The 19,759-nt window shown below is 48.9% G+C and overlaps 5 protein-coding genes across 5 annotated transcripts; 2 read left to right on the top strand and 3 right to left on the bottom strand.

Moving 5' to 3' along the window:
• Positions 1-124: 124 nt before the first annotated feature.
• On the bottom strand, positions 125-1,336 carry ABOM_007668 (putative acyl-CoA:6-aminopenicillanic-acid-acyltransferase; the record flags this gene model as incomplete). Its single annotated transcript, XM_022534797.1, has 3 exons — positions 125-760; positions 817-1,221; positions 1,280-1,336. The coding sequence occupies 3 exons, from the start codon at positions 1,334-1,336 to the stop codon at positions 125-127; spliced, it is 1,098 nt and encodes a 365-aa protein (XP_022387107.1).
• Positions 1,337-2,034: 698 nt separating this feature from the next.
• On the top strand, positions 2,035-2,430 carry ABOM_007667 (uncharacterized protein; the record flags this gene model as incomplete). Its single annotated transcript, XM_022534796.1, has 1 exon — positions 2,035-2,430. The coding sequence occupies one exon, from the start codon at positions 2,035-2,037 to the stop codon at positions 2,428-2,430; it is 396 nt and encodes a 131-aa protein (XP_022387104.1).
• Positions 2,431-3,239: 809 nt separating this feature from the next.
• On the bottom strand, positions 3,240-3,560 carry ABOM_007666 (uncharacterized protein; the record flags this gene model as incomplete). The annotated part of the gene is made up of 1 exon (XM_022534795.1): positions 3,240-3,560. One exon carries the CDS (start codon positions 3,558-3,560, stop codon positions 3,240-3,242), a length of 321 nt encoding a protein of 106 aa, XP_022387103.1.
• A 4,401-nt stretch (positions 3,561-7,961) lies between these two features.
• ABOM_007665 (allantoicase) lies at positions 7,962-9,095 on the top strand (the record flags this gene model as incomplete). The annotated part of the gene is made up of 1 exon (XM_022534794.1): positions 7,962-9,095. The coding sequence occupies one exon, from the start codon at positions 7,962-7,964 to the stop codon at positions 9,093-9,095; it is 1,134 nt and encodes a 377-aa protein (XP_022387106.1).
• A 3,062-nt stretch (positions 9,096-12,157) lies between these two features.
• Positions 12,158-19,515, bottom strand: ABOM_007664 (putative sensor histidine kinase/response regulator; the record flags this gene model as incomplete). The annotated part of the gene is made up of 6 exons (XM_022534793.1): positions 12,158-14,178; positions 14,252-14,581; positions 14,647-14,713; positions 14,765-15,242; positions 15,353-16,540; positions 16,598-19,515. The coding sequence occupies 6 exons, from the start codon at positions 19,513-19,515 to the stop codon at positions 12,158-12,160; spliced, it is 7,002 nt and encodes a 2,333-aa protein (XP_022387105.1).
• Between the last annotated feature and the right edge of the window lie 244 nt (positions 19,516-19,759).

Raw genomic sequence — 19,759 nt, 5'->3', positions numbered from 1 at the left:
GCATATACCTGGTCGTCTATCCGCTAAGATGCGTAAGGTTCGCGGCAGCAATCGTGCAATCGTTGTTGCCATGGCGTGTCCTCAAAGACCAACAGGCACATAGCGAGCACTCACGACAACACCTTTACATCCAAGGCATCTTGATTACGGGACTTTCCTTGCCAGATCCCGGTTGACCAACAACAACTTCCGCCCCAAGATCCTGCTTGTCCAGATTCATCACAATGTTAAACAATGTAGAAGTGCGCCTTGTGGGATGACTACTCGGGTCCTCCTGGGAACATATGGATTGTGGCGCATTGCAGGTATCGGAGAAAACCTGCTCCCGTAGTAAGCTCGGTGTGATCGAGTCGCCCTGAATGCCATTGTTGACCAGCTCGCGGACGAGCTGTTGAGCTCGCTCTAAACGAGCCGGCGAGCCCTTTATCCATGAGGGCTCCGTCACATTCTTGTTCTCGATAAAATGATTGGTATGCGTTATCACACCATTCTCATCCTCCTTCAAGTGTAGGTCTCCCAAGGGCGAGAGCTCCAAACCAAGGGATGTTGTGCTATCGGCGATTAGGATATGTTGGCTCGAAGCTACACCCCCCAGAGATGAGAGAGTCTGTAATGCATTCTCAACCGATGTGCTTTCTAAGCATAAGCGGAGAGCTACATGAATCGGGACTTTGGAGGTAATGCAAGGTCGAGCTTTTATAGCGTTCAGGCAGGTTCCGACGCCAGCACTATTGAACCCAATCTTCCCTATGATACCTGCCTTCTTGAAGTCAGACAGACTAGTCGATCGTGCCTCCAGATACCGGGGCAGCTTACCTCTGCGACCATGCAGATCCTCGGCTTCCCCGAGATTTCAATATCCATCAACGCTAGGTTCTTCTGGATGCTGCTGGTCCAATCCCAGTTCTGTGCCAAAACTCGTGCGTTGTCGTTCTTTTTCCACGAAAGACTCGTACATCCATCTGAAAAGCTCCCAAGCGATATTTCACTCCGACAGTTCAATGCTATGATATCCAGGATGTCTACTCCTGCGCCTTCCGCTATGCCCTGCATCTCGGCGTATAAACTAGGCGTTTTGCGCTCCAGGGAGGCTCGGAATTCCTCCGCCAGCTGGAGGACAGTGGGCCAGTCCATTTTGCTAGTGTACTGAAACATCTCTTCGTAGAGTCCTATTTGGGACTTAATTTGCTGCTGCAGGCGGTAACCATGCTGGAGACCAATCTGCGTGACTTGTTATATAACTATCACTCGTGGTAAAAGTCAGGTTAGATGCGCATACCTCTTTAGGGGTGCCCCTGAGGACTAGCTTAGGGAGATCGGGAGCCTCGGTATGCATGATGAGGGTGTATGGGTCTCGTGACAAGATAAATTATTCTTTGGGCGAGATGTACAGTGTTTTTCAGTCGTGGGGAGAAACCGAGGGATTCCCATTACTTTATAGCGGGACGCCCCCTCATTCCCGGCAACCTTCTTCCGAGCCACGATTGATAATCGTTTCGTCGTGAGGGGGTGAATCAGAGTTGACTTTGCACTACTGACGATGGACAATTGGCATTTTCAGGTGGACCTCCTTGGGTTGGCACCTTGGGGTAGGTATGTCTCAATCGAGTTAGTCGGGATCACAGCGGAGTCACGTTGCTGGTTCATCCCTAACCGGCAATCTTCATCTACTTCAGTATCAACAGGAACCTCCCGTCTGAGATTCAATATTCTTTGTTCTAAAAAAAAAAAAAAAAAAAAGAGGCAACATGGGGTGCTTAGACAGCCATAACATCACTAAATCCCCACCGCACTAGCCTGAACAGTCCACACGATACCACAAGCCTAATCTCCGTTATTTATATATAGCCTCTGTCCTTTCCACAACCACAACCTCCTAGTAGTAGACCACAAAGGCCCACAATATGCGATCATCACGCTACCCTCAAATAACATGGCTTCTACGCATTACGTACCTCTCATCTAATCATCACAGCCCTCAAACTCTTCCTCGAATCTCCATTCCACACCATCATCCACAAAGCCCCCCCCAAAATGGCCAAAGCACAACACGAAATCTCCCAGATAATCTCCTCCCTAATGCTCATCCTGTGGAAACACACCGATAGCCTGGGCATCCCCCACCGACCCTTCGGCCACGACTGGACAGAAATGGAAACCCACGTATCTCGACTCCTCCTCCTACGAGGAATGATCCAAACAGGCTCCAGCATCCCGGAGGATCCGTGGAACTTCATTCTCAGCGAGTTTGGTCCGACTAATGCGCCACTATCGTGTTTGGATCCGGGCGATTCTTGTTCGCAGTCGTCGATTTTGTTGCAGCCTTCGCGGTGTGCGCCGTCTAGATGTCATGTTCGGTTTCAGGACTCGCCTGCTAATTGTGTGAGGGATGGGAGGGGGTCTAGGGTGATTGCGAGGTCGGTTACCTAGGTTGAATGTGTGTTTCCTGGGGTTGGTGTGGTTTTGTCGGTTGGGTTGGGATGTCTATGTCTTATGTGGGATATAAGTTGGATTGGGATTGTGACTTATCTTTTGTGGGGGTTACCCTTTGGATGTAAATAGATGCATGGTTGGCGTGATTTGAAACGGAAATTGTAGGGAAGCTCTGTTTCTACAAAGACCCCTGGCTGGGAGGCATACAGCCATTCAGGTTTCAGTCAACGATTAGTCGGAAGGGAAGCAAGATCAAGATGTACCGGGACTGTACAGTAGGCGGGATGATCTGTAATCTGGACAGATGGTGCTATGGTAGACCCTCTCGCGCTGCCAAAAGCCACGACAGGGTGCAGTGCTATTGTAGGGCGTGTGGCACGATGGGAAGCTGTTGAACCACCCCATCGCTGACACACTGTAGCTTGAACGGTTGTGTAGCGATTCGCTGCATGCAGCACTGTGACCCTCTCCAACACATCAGCGTGTTACGTCCATGACGACGTCTGCAGACGGATTCCGTCTCGAAAGACGTCGAGTCGCCGGCGTGGTAGTAACAGCAGGAGGCCATCCGGACCACATTCTACAACTTACGTAGATGGGGGTGGAAAGAGAAAAGAAAAGAAAAGAAAAGAAAAGAAAAAAGGATTACGAGAGAATCTTAATTCAGGTGTCGCTGATAGGTAAATAGACAAGACAACTGCATGGTAATTACTCCTAAAATCTAAGCAAGACGCCAATGAATGCTATCACACAATGACTCCGTGATGACGCTTTTGCCCCCTTCACTCCCACCGTAGCTTCTCTGGTTAGCCGGCTCTTTGGGTCGCTAGTCCTTCCAATGTCTTAAATCGCCATGCATACTGGGCTAGTTGTTGCCTCTCCGCGGGATCTAAACTTTTGCCTTTATCTGCCATTTCTTTCTCCACTCCTTTCAGCATCTCCCAGCGTTTGAGGAGTCGGCCTTGGTGCTCTGCAATGGAGACTAAATTGGTGTCTCTTGATGCCATACGTTCCTCGATAGTGGAGTGGTAAGCAAGCTTGGCGCGAAAGAGTGCCATGTCGGATTCGTCGTACGTAACGCCGTCGCCTTCGGGTAATGAGGTTTGATGAGTTGATCTCGGTGGCATAATGGATGCTTTCAGGCCTGTGAAGAGGTTTTGATGACTAGTCTAAGGCGAATGGAAGTTTGAATATTGGAGTAGAGGAGACGAAAGTGCAGGGAATGAAGGATACGAGGTTGGCTGAGAAGATGGGAAGCTCTGTAGACGAGAGACAAATTGTCTGTATATCACCCTCATTGGCGAACGGGGGAAATAGGAAAGATAAAGGGAAAGCAGAAGAAGATCAGAGTGGCAACTTGAAGACAGCTTCAACTCGGTCTCCTTTTAAAGCTCAAATGCAAAGGGCCCACCGTCATGTCTTGCATCATCCCTCGTCGAGTTTTATAGCCTCCCAGGCCCACTGGTGACATCCATTAAGGTGATACCGGGACTGCCACCGGATATATCCTACTGTCCATGAGACGGTCCAATGAGAGCAAGAAGAGACGAATGAGGGAAAAACAATGCTTCCTGACCGGAAGAGCAGTGGTGTCGGGCGCCGTTTGCGCCAATGTCTTGTGATTCTTCATCTGCTGATGACGAAGGGACTTGTAAGTTGCCTCTTCGGGCCAGATTGTGCCACCCTCTGGAAAATACCGGCGCAACCGGCGTCTATCTATGGAAATTTGGTCGGTGGGCACGGTATCTCTTGAAGGCACCGGCTTCGGAATGACGATTATCATGTTCAGACGCTGTCACTGCGATGTTTCTTGCATATGTCGGGGTTACAAACCTACATGCATCAGACACTGAACGGGCCGACCAACCATGGCGGAGGCCATGCGATTCGTCCGTTACACATGGGCCAGAAGAGATGAAGATAAACCGACAGAAGATTACTATGAGAGAGGGAGCGACATGTATCTCGGAATGCCAATGAGATACCTGTACGAGTCCACACATCCTTTTGGATCCAGGGTGCAGCTCAGTTCTCTGTTTCCATATTTCGAGGCAAACGAATGCACGGATGAATGCCAAGGAAAACTCTTCCTTTTCTTTTTTTTTTCTTTTTCTTTAAACTTTGCAAACGGGTGATTCGACGGGGTTTGACTTTGCTATTTATGAAATACATCCTTTTAATCCCCCATTCGCGGTCATCTTCGGCCAACATGTATCTAGCCGTAAATGCGTTGTCGTGTCACCTTGAGCTGTTGGCCGCTGAATATGGACAGGCATCGCGCCTGGAGGTCTCTCAGTTAATCAATACTTTAGTATATGAGACATACCGAGCTTGGCAGTTCAGCCTATCCAATCTGTTCGTCGTCAACGCGTTGGTTCCAAAGTATTCCATGCCCAGCATGGTCGGCGCCGAAGTCGATCACTTCCGACGAAAAAGGGACCGTAAGAACCCTGTCCCACGGTCCATTGCACCCTTCGTCGTTTCACGAGTCCCCTTCTCGACTGAGGAAAATAAGGTCATCTAGGTATTTCCCCCCATAGATAAGGAATTGCGGTTCATGCCTCCATCCGACGATGATCATGTGCCCCAGCTTGAGCAAATGGGTCCTTGCGTATGCGGTGCCATCAGGTGTGGATTCTTGGATATATCGGTGGAGACATTATTTTGTGGTCCGGTTGTGTTGCCAATCTGGTAAGACAGCGTCAGGAAAAAGGTTGTAATCTATTTAGAGCCTGGCATAGCATGGCACAGCAGCTATCCCAGGTTGCCACATCGAAACAGGGGTGTAGGAACAGCAACACTCTACAAGTGCCTTTGCACGTCAGTATGACTGCCAAGTAAGGTTGGTTTTCAAGCTTTTTCTTGGCTTTGCATTCAATTCCCGCTGGGTGTATACCTGCGCTTATCTCGGCAGGCTACTTACTTTCTTCCTGGGTCTTTATCTGGCTCAAGTTTTCGGTCCATTCCTGTTGCAGTTCGAATCCTTTCCATGTTGCATGCGACGGTGGCGGCTATCGCGACACTTCTAGCGTACTCCCTTCTCCCTTTACTGGCAACCGAAATGACCCCAGATTTGCCATTTGTGCTCGATGGTACCGTGAAGCACAATTTTTGACCCATTAATAAACCTTCCGGGCTGGCAAAGCTGTAAAGATCCCACATGCTTCAACTGCGAAATATATGCTGGGTGAAGGCGAGTACAGTCATTAGTTTCAGGAAACAGATGAAGCCAGGGAGGCTACAGGAATCGAAGAATCAAACTTGTCCGAGACAAATAATCCTCCATGAGTAAAAGTATTAGTGAGTGTAGCGGTCAGTATAGTGTCACGAGACATTCTGTATGCCAGATTGTCAGCTCCCAGTGAGTGTTTAGCCTTCGATCTGCCACCGTTCATCGCGCACGTAACAGTATGTAAGCAATCAAGCGGCAAATGGTGATACAAATGCTTCAAGTGCAGCGGGTGACCTTTGACTTGCGATTCTCATAATTTTTGAAAAAAATACCAAGTCATCGCCATGATTATACATCAACTGTCGGCATGTTGTATGACCTTAGAATTGCCGAGTGGTGGACCCTATGTACGAGACAAGAATGTCAACCTGGGGTGCATCTTGAGAGATACCTGCTACGAGCAGGTACTCCCCTGCTATTAGCACTGGATGGTATAATTTCCAGAGTGTATACTAAGGCCATATAAAAGATGTCCGATAGGGCCAAAGGTGATTCTCGTTACGATGCTGAAGCCACGCCTTGTCAGGAAGAACTATCTGATGGCCCTTGCCCTTCCGATAGTAACCTTTGCTCCTGATGGCAGGCACCACGCCAAGGCTGGGTAAATAACCTCCTAGGGCGGTTCGAAAGACAGCGCGTGTTATGGCGTAGTCAGCAATATTCGAGTTCTATACTGCTTCAGGATGGAGTGGGCTTCTATTTCGCGTTGGACGTAGTATTGTCAGCGAGATATCCGGGCGAGATTGCAAGAGCCAGCATCACTCGGGGTTACACAGTCTTATAACACTGGCAGACGACCGCCACGGCCCGAGTTGCTTGTACAACCAACCGTATTTTGTCCCTTCCAGTGCCGTTCAATCATCGCTCATCGCTTACATATCAGCACGCATTACATAGGACCAGCGGTGTCAGTTGTGTCAGCCGAGTGTCTCCATTGGACGATCGATGGTCGGACATAGGTGTAAAGGAGATGAGCCGTGTGCCAACCCCAACACATCTTCGGCTTTTCGAGAGGTTCCCCTGGTATCCACCCATTGTACGTACAGTAAGGAGATGAATAGGAACGCAAATACATGACTAGAGCCGGAGTCAACACCAAATACGTCCACTATCATTGAGTGGTTGTTGAAAGGGTTCAGATGACCCATAGTGTGGTACATGAACATTGCATCATCTGATCCAGGGCAGCTAGCCCCTTCTTTCAATGGTATCTGTAGTTGCCTGTTGGATGTATTAGGCGTTCGGCGAATATTCCCAGTTGGGTTCTGCCACTTTTCTCTGCATACTAGTCTGGAGAACCTTGGCCATCCTTGTTGTTTTGTCGGCCCACGCATTGCATGCGGAGGAAGTACGTGTACGTGATATTCGCATGTGAAGTTTCGAATACTAGGTAACAGTTTCCGGGCAGTCTACTTCCAAGGGCAACGATTGTATCCGGTGGAACCTGGCCTGCTTAGTTACGTATCTCCATTGTCAGATCTTACCTAACCCTTCTCCTGGTGTCCCATCAAATTCATCTGTCCAGAAGGATATCAGCATTCGTCATGTGTGATGGTAATATAATCCTCGTTGCCTCCTCTAGAGTTGACATCCTCGGTCCAAGAGCGATTATTTTCGACTGCGATGGTGATCAGGAAAGACCAGAGTTTCGAGTGCCAGCCTTTGGTCTTCAATCTGCCCGCAATATAGAGAGGAGCTTCTCTACACAAGAAACAACTGCATCATCAGGAAACCGTACTAACAAAGGAAGTGGTGGGAAGTATACCTAAGTCTGTTTGAAATAGTGGAGACTAGACACGCGACAAGCAGATGAAATATCTGAGTCGACTGAACTATGGGGAGACAATGAAATCAGGGGGGGGGGGAAAAGAATAACAGTAAACAGAGAGGTGGAGAGGGAGGGGGGACAGCGGTAGACGTGACCTGAGTAAGAATGATCTGTCCATGTTCGTTGAAGGAAATCCACCAGATAAGGGTGTATGAGTAGTAGTATATATACATACTACATGGACTGCAATTGGGTAATGGAATATAACAACCTTGAAATCAAATCCTCCATCAAGAGGAAACAGAGATTGATGAAGCGATAAGATCGAGTAATTGAACTGAATCAAAAGCCTCAATCAATCACGGGGTCTTATCGCCAAAAGTCACTCCAACTGCTCTTTATTTAAACCGCCATCGTCGCCCCAGATGCGAGTCTTTCCTTCTCCTCAGCAGACTACCTGCATTTGCTTTACTCTTCAATCAAAGTTCTTTTATCTTTGGCAACTAGTTATAGCAACCAAACCCCACCATGGCCGATAGGATCACTTTCGTCCCCTCCGAGAAGATCGACAAGGTGTTCGAGCACACTACCAACTTGGCCTCCTCTGGCCTCAACAGCAAGGTTCTTTCTTGTTCTAATGAATGGTTCGCCGAGGCGTCGAATCTCCTCACTCCCACGCCCCCCGTCGACCGTCCCGGTGTTTTCATCCATACGGGCGCCTGGTATGATGGCTGGGAAACCCGCCGTCACAATCCCGAGCCCTACGACTGGGTCGTGATCAAATTGGGTGTCTCCAGTGCCGCGATTCTTGGTGTTGAGGTTGATACGGGGTTTTTCGTCGGTAACTACGGCGAGAAGGCTGAGCTGCAGGGAACTTATGCGCCGGAAGGCAGTGAGGTTACAGATGCCGAGATCGCAGACCCTAAATACACCGGTTGGACAACTATTCTTCCGGCCCAGCCCCAGGGTCCCAAGGAACGCCGGTGCTACCAGCTCAACGATTACGATCCCACCAACCCAAAGCCCTATACCCATGTGCGCTTGTTGATGTACCCTGACGGTGGCTTTGGCCGACTCCGTGTCTACGGCCATGCTATCCCGGCCGCTCTCCCCCAGTCCATCGCCGGCGGCGACCGCGCTCAGCAACCGGTCGAGGAACTGTCGTCTGCCCTGGTTGGTGGCTTATCTCTCGGTGCGTCCAACCAGCATTTCACACCGGCCTCGAACCTGTTGCTCCCGGGACGGGGCAAGGACATGGGGGACGGTTGGGAAACGGCGCGGTCCCGCACCCCTGGCCACGTTGACTGGGCAATCATCAAGTTGGGCTTGCCTGGCTCTGTCAGTATGATCGTGGTGGATACTAAAGATTTCCGGGGCAATTTCCCCCGGGCTGTGAGGGCCCACGGTCTTGTTGTAGGAAGTATATCGGAGGGAGAGATTCCTGCCGATGACCACCCCGGTTGGGTCGAACTGGTCAAGGGTGATCAGCCCTGTAAGGCGGATACCGAGCATGTGTTCGAGGGTGCCGATCTGGCCTCAGAGGGTGAGGACACCCGCACGTTCACACATGTCAAACTGACCATGGTGCCCGACGGTGGTGTCAAGCGTTTCCGCGTTTTTGGACGGAGAGATATCGCTGTAGATGCAGCTCGCCGCTGTTAATGGCCGCCAATCAACCTCCTTTTTGTGGACCATTCAGCGACCCATCAGGGATAAAGTTGGACAGGGCTTGTACCGTTATTTGATTTAATTTTATCGTATATCATCCTTGGCTTTGTGTTTATCTTCCGCGATCCATGATGATAGCTGCAAATGAACATGTAACGACTGATTAAAAATGACACTAGTATCTGTCTACTAGTGGTCCGCCTCATACAGCATCTGTTAAGTTTATTTCCATAACTTCAAGAAAATGGAAAGTAAGGACTTGACCCTTAAGCCTACTAGTATTGCCTCTAGCTGTGCCCGAAGTATCTCAAGAGAAACACTGTAGAAAGTTGCCACTGGGATATAGCACACAGAAAATTTCCCTTCTGATCTGTGGCTTTTCGACCCCGCTAGCCAAAGTTCCAACTCACATCAAATGAAGACAGTGTAAGAAAATGGCTTCCGCCGCTACTCAACCATGGATTTGAAATCGTTGCTAGGCGTCGATGTCTGACATGCCTTTGAGTTAAAAAGTCAACAATTCTGGATTGGACCACCTGTCTGGCCGCAAACAATGGGAAACTGTCGCTTTCACCCCCTTCACAACATGAACGTTAGACGTTACCTGACATCGATCTCATGTACAACACTGACCCAGACGGTACTGATTCTGCATTGGAGCACTTGTATACCCTCAAACGCTTTATATCCCAGCAGGTGACTGCTCTTAAGTCTCTTTTGCAAACCCACGCCGTACATCATATCCTGGTTGTCTATGATTACGATCACCTCGGCGGCTCAGCTTTCTAATTTCCTTCAGGGATTCAACATTCAGCCAGTTTTCGGGGGGAAAGAAACCATGCAGTGGCCTCAGTTGTTACCTGCCTTCGATACCTTACAATCCACAATCTCGCTAAATACTCTGTCAAGGATAAAATATTTTCTATATTACAATATGGGGAGAATCTACAAGCGGTGGATTTAGCACATTTCCTATATATTCTAAGATGGCCTAAACCAGGTATCTATCCCAAGGCCCCCTTGCAACGCTTGAGACTGGTTTATTCAAGCATTTCATCTAAATCTTTGTGTCATACTATCCGACAATTCAGGAAGACCCTGAGATATATCGAACTGGGTGATGTAACAGTCTCCGGCGGGATAGCACATGGGAACGGCCCAGTGAAAAAAATAAGAGATTGCCCTCTTGTTTTATTTGTAAGATTGTCCATCCGATAAGCAACCCGAACTAGACTCCGAGTAGGCGCGGCATCTACATTTATTGACAAAAAAAAAAAAAAATGAAAGACCAAAAATGTCACTGAGAGAGCAGAAAATAGGAGAGCATAATCCATGGTAGGGCCACGAACCAGTGTGGTTTGACCCCCGTAGGGGGTTCTCACTGGTTAATACAACAGCTCCGGAACCGTGCTTTACTTATACTTGGCTTCACTGAACAGCTTTTTTGACGGTATGCATGTAATACAGTGGCGTCTGTGTTTGAACTCCAAAAGGTATCATGAAATAAAAGGGAAAAGCTAGATCCTATTTAAAGTCCAACATACTTCCAGCCTTTCCTCTTTCTGTCTCTCTTCCACGAGATATTCGCTCTGTATAGCTGCCTTCAGTGTTCCGCGCTACTTAACACATTGTCAGACTGATAGACTTTGAGCAGTTAGCTAGTATATCACTAAAAAAACGGACTATCCTGGGTCCATAGTAACAACACCTGGCTTGGTTTTTTTTTATCGTGGACTTCTGCCTCCTCATTCGGGCTTCTGTCTTGCGGCAACATGCTGGTTAGGGCTGACTATCGGTCCGTCGACCCTCCAGCGTATCAGAGGTCACATCCGTGGTTATCGACTTATCTATTTATACAAATATGCCTTGTTGACCTTTGTCTTCTTTGATACTATTAATTCAAAAATTGAAACGTAGGACTGGAGATACTACTCACAGTTGAAGCAGAAACTGAAACTCTCCAACAGAGTCAGACGCTGAGTATGACTAGTAGCTGAATGTGGTAGACCATTGCGCACAGCCCGCTGGGTATGGTCTAACGGTCCAATAGAATCTTAATTGATTGATCTCTTGCAAAGGGTAGAGACTCGTGAGAAAGCCGTAAACAAAAACCATGTTTCTCTTAGACCGTCTCTGTGCGAGTGTGTGGGTGCCATAAGTCCAGAGCTATGGGATCCTGCACTCAATAGATTCCGTCATATTCATTTATCCCACCCTATCTGTCTATTCTCCTTTGGGTTTGACTGCCTCTTCACGCCATCGCGCGTATACGGGTTAATATACTGGTGTGAGGCTTACGGGGCCGAGAAATCAGGCTATTCATCACGTAGGTAGTATGAGAGTAGGAGTGAAGTGATATTGAGTTGAACTTATGGAGGGTTCTAGAACCAAGGGCAGCAATACGAATGCTTAACTATAAAAGCCACATATTCGTGGTAGGGACAGCCAGGGTTCAGCCTTTAATGCTCCGGCAATATCATCAGTGAAGCTCAGTAACTTACAATTTATCCCTTTTCCAAAGCATGCTAATCTTGGTGGAATCCAATATCCATTGTTGTAGCCCTCGAGACATCGGTATATTGCATCGTGTTATTTAGGATCTTGGTTACTGTTCCTGTGAGAGGGGGGTTGTTATAGATGACAACACTGCTTGTTCATGGAACTTTTTGTGGTTTTGTTAAGGTGGGACGCTGTTTGGATTGGAGGAGAAAGTGAAAGGTTAGGGCTTATATTTTGTCCTCCTACTCAATTGGTTGATGGATTTGAGACAGGGTGTGATCCTGATTACAAACTTATATTATCTAAAACAGTCGTTTAGTGAATCATGGTAAATTGTGAAACGTTCTAGGGCTGGATATAAAAAATCGATCGTTATATGGGTATGCTATGTTGCTGTATAAAGTGTAAAAGAGCCTAGCTAGGTAAATAAACTCCGCTGATGAGAATGACTATGTGCATGAACTGCGGGTCTATATCCACCAAGCGTCGGATGAGGCCAAATCCTCGGAAGAAAATTCCTGGGGTATCTCTAAAGACGGACGAACAAAAGAAAAACCCTAGTTCGTCTCAGATGAATTTTGCTGTACTTGCTTGTCTGATTCCGGAGTAAGCTGGATTCCTTGACTGTCAGAACCAGGCGATGGCGATGAACTGTTGGGTGTCCCAGTATCGTGGCTGACACTCCCTCTCTCCCGCATTGCCAGGCGTGTTTTCGTAAAGGTTGGCACTGGTGCGAGGTATTGGTCCAGCATTTCGCTTAGAATGGTCGACCGGACCGGCTTGGGAAGATAATTGTTCATTCCAGCATCCAGGCACTTCTCGCGGTCGCCCTCAATAGCACTGGCCGTCATCGCGATAACGAGCGCTTCATTAACATTGGGATCAGGATCTCGTCGGATTTCACGGGTTGCATTGTAGCCGTCTAATGTAGGCATCTGTACATCCATCAAAACAACGTGGAAAGGATTCCCCTCCTGTGAGCGTGCACGTAGAGCCTCGACCGCTTGTCGCCCATCACTGTACGCTTCACACTGCAGATTAAGACCAGTCACGAATTTCACGGCGATCTTCTGGTTGATCGGGTTATCCTCCGCAATACAGACCCGGATCTGATCGCGTGGAATCATAGTAAGGTCACGAGCCGTAGGTGAAGGAGAGGTCGTCTTATCACCCGGATCCCCTTTATTTAGCCCTGAGGCTTTTGCGGAAGCATCTTTAACCTTATTGAAGGACAAGTGGAAAGTTACTGTGGTGCCAACTCCAGGGGTGGAATCGAGCCAAATCGCGCCGCCCAAGACGTCTTCAATGATGGCTTTGCAGATGCTTAGACCGAGCCCACTGCCACCGTATGATCTAGCGGTGGAACTATCCGCTTGCGAAAATGGCCTGAATAGTCGTGATTTTTGCTCTTCAGGGATTCCGATTCCAGTATCAGATACCGAACATTCAAGGCGAATACGGCCCTTGCCTTCTCGAGTAACTCTCGCCCTGACAGTAACCGATCCCTTCGGTGTAAACTTGTAACTATTGCTAAGGAGGTTCATGAAAATCTGGTGCAAACGGACAGGGTCACCAAGCACTACCAGATCTGGAGGAACCTTCTCCAGGTCCTCGATAGTTTCCAAACCCCGGTCACGGTGCGTATAGCGCAGCGCACGAACAACCTCCGAAATCGTCTCCTTAATGTTCAGAGGCACCGTAGAGATCTTCATCTTCCCGGCTTCCAGCTTCGAGAAATCCAGGATGTCATTGATGAGGGTGAGCAGTGTATCGGCACACACACGAATGGATTCGACATATTCGTCCTGCTCCTTGTCCAGTTTCGTGGCCTTCAGCAGCTCAGAAAGGCCAATAACCCCATTCATTGGCGTACGTAGGTCATGGGATATATTGGCCAAGAAAATAGATTTGGCCTTCGCGGCATCCTCTTTCAACTTGACGTTATGCTTGGCTTCGGCTTCCGCTACCTTCGCCTTTTGCTCCGCCTCACGAGCCTGCGCGAGTGCGCGCTTTTGCGCCTCCACCATAGATGCGTTGGTGGCGCTAACTTTGCGGACTTCACGGAAGAGCAAGGCATTGGACAACGAAATACCAATCTGATTACAGAGAAGGTGAAGGACCACAAGGTTTCGCTGAGTGAAGGAGTTTGGTTTTCCTTCGATATGAATAACCCCGAGAAGATGCTCCGCTTGCATTATTGGCAGTGCAATCACAGATTTGCCAAGCGGATACCTACCCTGGTAAGCATCCGAAACGTTGGAGAATCGGTCATCCTCGAGAACATTGTGGACAAGGACTTCTTCCCGAGTGCGCATGACATAGTGCGAGATCTGTTGAGCCATTTTGTCTTCGACCACTGAAAAGGGAAGGCCGTCCACGTAAGATCTTTGTCCATTTTCGAGGTCTCCAGCTGCGGCAACGGTGAAGTTATCATCGAAATTAGTTGCGATGACTGCAAAATCTGATCCATTACAGGACTCCAGAACAATCTCAATCATCTTCGTCAGGAGCTTGTCTATCTGAAGTTCAGACGACATCACTTGGCTAGACTCGAGGATACTCGACAAATCAATAATATCTGCTTAGGCGTTAGAGAGAGAGAAAGCTGTCCTGCGCTTTAAAAAGAGGCTGAGGTTGAACTAGAGACTTACCAAGCCCAACGCCAGATATATCAAGCGAGCGTTCGCCCGTAGTCACGCCGTTCTGCTCAATCCATCGGTGCTGTCGGTCATCTTCCTCCATATGCTGAGATACGCCAATGTCCTCTGGTTCACTGCTGCGATTAATTCCCAAGAGCGAATCGACAGTTTGGCAACCAACATCAACACTTCTTGTAGATGTGGCTGTTTTCAGGAGCCATTCATGCTTCTCCGTCAATTGTGCGGCCTTACCAACGGCACTGATCGCCGCCCATGCAGCAATGGCATCTTGCATAACGGAGCGTGCTGCCCGTTTAGCGCCACGTCGTATCAGGAAATCGCCTACGACCAGGGTCAGTGTTATAGAAGAGGTCTAGAAGAGAGATCGAAATTTATTCCACACGTACCATGCAGTTCAAGAGCAAGAGCCTCTTCCAAGGGCCATCCATGGATTTGGCAGTGATCAATCGCGGCCTTGATAGAGATTCAGCGTTTATCTCACACAAAACTGCTAGTTCAACTTACCTCGAATGCTCGAATCGCTGAGCTGTGGTCATTCCGGACCTCGAAGACCAATGCCTCCAATATTAATGACCACATTCCATAGTTTGCATCACAAGCGCTCCGGGCGAAGTCAACTTCGGCTTTGTACCTTAGGACTGTCTTCATGTTTCCATCGAGATACCCGCCGGCAGGATAATCATTGTGCAGCGTGAGTAGAGAAAGAGCCAAGTAAAAATATACAACATACGAAACACGAGCAGACCATAGCCTGGGCATAGTATCCATCATCTGCACGCCCAATTCTATAGCCTTTGAGTGGTGTCCGTACACAAACAGAGGGATCATGGCCAGACCCCAATATATATCACGAGGACGGTCAGCGTTACTAGCATTGTTTTCCAAAAAGGCAATGTACTCGCTAGTATTGTGGTGCTCGTCAGCCATAATAGTGTCGGCATTCCGATAGCCAGTCTTCCCTTGCAGTGCACGTGCGACTTGCCTAATGGTAAATACGTTAGCCCAATGCCACTGCCCTTGTTGTAATCGCGTTGTTTAGGATGGAAAATGAAGTTGTCCAACGAGTAATTCAACATCAGATAGGAGGCTTACCGCACTGCAAGGAGACTCGCACCTCCGCGGGTATCGTTCACCCATTCTGGAATATCCTCTGGGCTCTCATTGCAAAAGCTTTCCAATTGAGTCAGGTCATGGCCAAGAAAAAGTCTCGTCATCGCCATCGATGACAGACTAATTAAAGTTATATAAGGGTCCCCCATAGAAAAGGAAGCCTCCACAGAAGCCTCAAGAGCGGGAAGCGTTGATGCCAGAGGGACTCGCAAGTGACTAACATAAAGATTATGAACAATCGAACCACGGCTCTGGGTCCAGGGCTCAGGACAGCGCTCTAGAAGAGTAAGTGCATGGTCACTCAGCTTTACCGCAAGATCCAAATCTCGAAAACGACTGAAAGAGATCATAGCGAGGTGAGAACAGCCGATTGAGATCTGCACAAAGCCACCCTTGAAGATGTGGAGGTTCATCATCTCGATCGCCATGCGATAAAATGTCAAGGGGTCATCCCAATATGTCACCGCCATTGCCTCAGCCATAACAGCCCCGATAGTGATCATATTGATGTCCTTGCTCACAGGCTTACGGACAACAGCTTCCAAATCCCCTTTTTCTAAATATCTTCTAAGGTTTCTATAAGCTGCATCACATTCCTCAAAGGTTGTGAACTCCCGGAGATGAACACCAAGCTCGTCCAAGCATGTGAGTAGCGAGTCCATCGAGCGAAGATGATTTCCCATTTGCGCATATATCTTAGCTTTCACAATCCAAGCTCTTGACTTGCACACCGCACTTTTTCCATAGATAAAGACTTTGTCCAGCAAGTCTAGCGCTTCTGAATTATGACCCTGGGACCACGCCATCTCAGCTGTTGCAATGTGTAGCCGCAGAGTCTCGTCATAATAGACATCAGTATTGTTGTCATCCCATGGATTTTCTTGGAGAAGGGCAATACAATGGCGGAAATACCAAAGTGCAGTTGGTCGTGCGCCAGATTGTGCAGCTGTTTGCGCAGCATCCCAGAGTATTTTCCGGTAATCAAGTCTCTGGACGACTCTATTCTTAATTATCCGAGACGCAAGAGCCACATGCCGAGCCATTGCATAGCGGCTACGGCCATCATGGTAGTACTTCATAATGGCTTGTGATATAATAAAATGCATCTTCTCGACATTGCGACCCTCCGTCAATGATGCAGCGGCCTGAGCTATTCTATCATTGGCGAATCTAGAGGCCCGTTAATTACTGCAAAGTGAGTGGTAGCATAAGATAACAGCGACATACCTGAATTCATCGTCAGTTTTCCCTGGGACAAGAAGATTTGCTTGGACAAGATATTGCAGTCCAACGACAATGTCGGCCTCAGACTGCCTAATGAGATTTGCGTTCTGTGGGCACGTGAGGTCCACTGCCTCGTCGTCATCGCTGGAGTACAAGAACTCGCTTGTGAGGAGCTTCTGAACTAAAGAGAACGCAAATGGACTTCCCAGTAGTGTGCTCCAAACCATAATGGATCGAGCCGCCGGCGGGGTCTCCTGAAGGCGTCTTGCAATAAACCCGAGCCCAAGCCCTTCACCGTATCTTGGGGCCACGAATTCGGTGAAGATACGGTCAAGATCGAATTCCCACACTGAATTTTTCCATGAATACCATATACAGTTTTTGCTATAACAAGTCTCCAGCATCAGCCGTACGTAGAACGGATTCCCTACGCTTTTTTCCTGGATGACAGCCGCGAGAGGTGTGAGTATTGGGTTGGGCTCCTGGTGCATTGTAGCTGCTACAATCTGCATGACTTCATCTTCCCCAAGTGGACTCAGCGCAATCCTTGTGACACTAGGATTCTCTGCCTCGAAGAGCGACTTGATGGCATCCGACTCCAATTCGGCCTTACGACTGGTGAGTACGAGCACGCAGGGTATCTTTGCTTTCACAATGTTCATGATCAAGTCGAGGGTCTCATCATCGGCATAGTGTAGATCATCCACACATACGCAAATCAACTTGAACTGAGACAACGTTTTTAGTATCTCCAGGAATGTTTCCATCAAGCGCATATTCTTCAAAGCCGCATTGGATAAGAAAAAGTCGACCGAGGTCTGCCCCTGGTCAAACCGAGGAAGTACAGGACGCTTTGAAGGTTCTCCCTTGGTCGATACTTCTTTATTGAAGATGTGCTGGGCAGCCGAGAGCTTGGGCGATAGTTCTCTTTCACTTCCTCCAGATGACATCAATTGCTCAGGCAGTTCCAGAACTCGATGTAACGTGGGCCACATCGGCCGCAATGCTGTGCGAACACTTTCGTGATAGTCCGTTGTGACATCACGCTCAGAAAATATTTGGCGCAGAAGACTAGCTAGAATCTTGGCAAAGGGCTCGAAAGGGACCCTTCGCGCTCGATCCAAGCGAGCAGTGCCGATATAACCAAACCTGCGAATTGCCGGTTGAACGCGGTTGAGAAGATCGGTTTTCCCAATGCCAGCAGCACCACTGATGGTAATGACTTCGCACTTACCACTCCGGCGGAGCTTGTGGGCAGTCTTAGATCGATTTACCCCAAGAGAGTCCGCATGGCTCTGCGTGCTTGCTCCCGCCGAGAGGTGCCCATCTCTATCGGTATTGTCCCAGGAGGCACGAGATTCGACCGGACTCTTTGCCTTACTTGAGACATAGCCTGGCTTTGGTGTCGAGAGTGATGACTCGGTACTATGGATGGACTCGTGCGTGGAGACACGGCCGAGGTTAGAAGGACCACCATTAGAGCTAGGCTTAGGAGGGACGTGGAAAGAGCCCGAGTCGCTCGATCCAGACACAATCTCAAAGCTGTCAACGCGGCCGTCCGAGATAGATGAAGTGGAGCCAAGTCCGCTGGTGCTCTGAGTGGTAGCTCTAGCGTAAGCAGACTGCTGACGTCGATAGACTTTTTCAACCACCTCTATGAGTTTTCTATACTCTTCCTTCCGCCCGAACATACGAGATGGCAGAGTAAAGAATGAAGACACGTCGCGCTGAGCAATTTGAAAATCTTTCAAAGCTTCGCTATCACCATCACCAAGCAATTGAGAAATCTGTACCAGATCTCTCTTCACGGAAGAAATGGTATGATAGCGCTCATTGACTGCTTTCTGGGTCATCTTCTCAATCACAGCTGACACTGCGTCTGGGACATCCATTCTCTTTGCCGAAACTGGTGGTAGCTTCTTCCCCAGCACGTTCTGAACAACTTCAACCGGATCGCTTCCAGTAAACGCTGGCTTCCCAACTAACATTGTCCAGAAAAGTACACCAAGCGCGTAGATATCCGTTCGGCTATCCGGTTCAGTCGGCATTCTTCCTGTCTGCTCCGGTGCAATAAATTGTAATTTATTCTTAACGCCGAGCTCTCTAGCAGTCGACGACCAGCCCTCGCTAAGGATGTTATCGAACGATCGGGCACCATTTCCTGTATTGATTAGTTTTACAGAGCCTGTTTCTAGACTGAAATGAAAAGCATCCCCGCGAATTTCACCGTGAACCGTTTTGAGCCCGTAATGTAGGAGTTCGAGGCAATCGCATGCGCCGATGCCGAAATCAAGGAACACTGGAAGGGAAACCTGCTCTCCAGGAGTCGGCTCACTACTGTCGCCTTTGGTGCCAATAGCAAACCAGGCAGGTCCGAATGCGACCAACTCCCGTAGCATGTTCGGACCTGGTGATTCGAAGATAGCCACCAGTAGAGGACCCGCATCGCCATGATCTCGAGGAAGCCGTATGAGGTCAATCGGTCGTATTGTGTGGTTGCAATCCGGATCCGACGTTTGTACTATGGACCTTTGCATATGGAACTCACGCTCGAGTCTCACAACGTGGGACGAAACCCGGGCGATGACTGGGGTCCATATTGGCTCGTGATCGCCACGCGAAAGTGATATCTCACTGCTGGATTCACTCAGGCTACTTCTCCAGTGATGGCGAAAGGGAGGGCGGGACTCGGCTCGTGGGGAGTTGCGCGCGAGGCTAGATGGTCCTGAGGACGTCGCGGCGGGTGTAGAGACGTCGGACTCGAGAGAATGGCGGAGACCGTAAACATGCCAATGGCTATATGTTGAATGAAACGGCTCGATTGACTGATCCCAAGTATATCCAGGCAGCTGCGCCAGTCGTTCGAAAAGCCGGGTTGGAGGGAGTGGTAGGTCCTCACCAAGGATATTACTATCCTCCATCTCAACCGACTACCGATATATCCTAGTTTATTCGGCCCCCCTCAATAAACAGCCATATGTGAATTACCCGTGTGCAGAGTTGTCGCAGGTCTGATCAGGCGGGGCGTTGAATCAGAGTGTGCAGTATCATCAGGAACAAAAACGGTACAATCGCCAAGGACGGAGGAGGGGACAAAGCACCTCACTCCCTCTGGAGATCGGACGAGGCGAAGTATAGCTACGAGGCGGCGGAACGTGCGCGCAA

Source organism: Aspergillus bombycis, assembly GCF_001792695.1.
Source record: "Aspergillus bombycis strain NRRL26010 chromosome Unknown contig00071, whole genome shotgun sequence".
NCBI lineage: Eukaryota > Fungi > Ascomycota > Eurotiomycetes > Eurotiales > Aspergillaceae > Aspergillus > Aspergillus bombycis.
The sequence above is the reverse complement of the archived record's forward strand: the minus strand, read 5'-3'. Positions and strand labels throughout refer to the sequence as shown.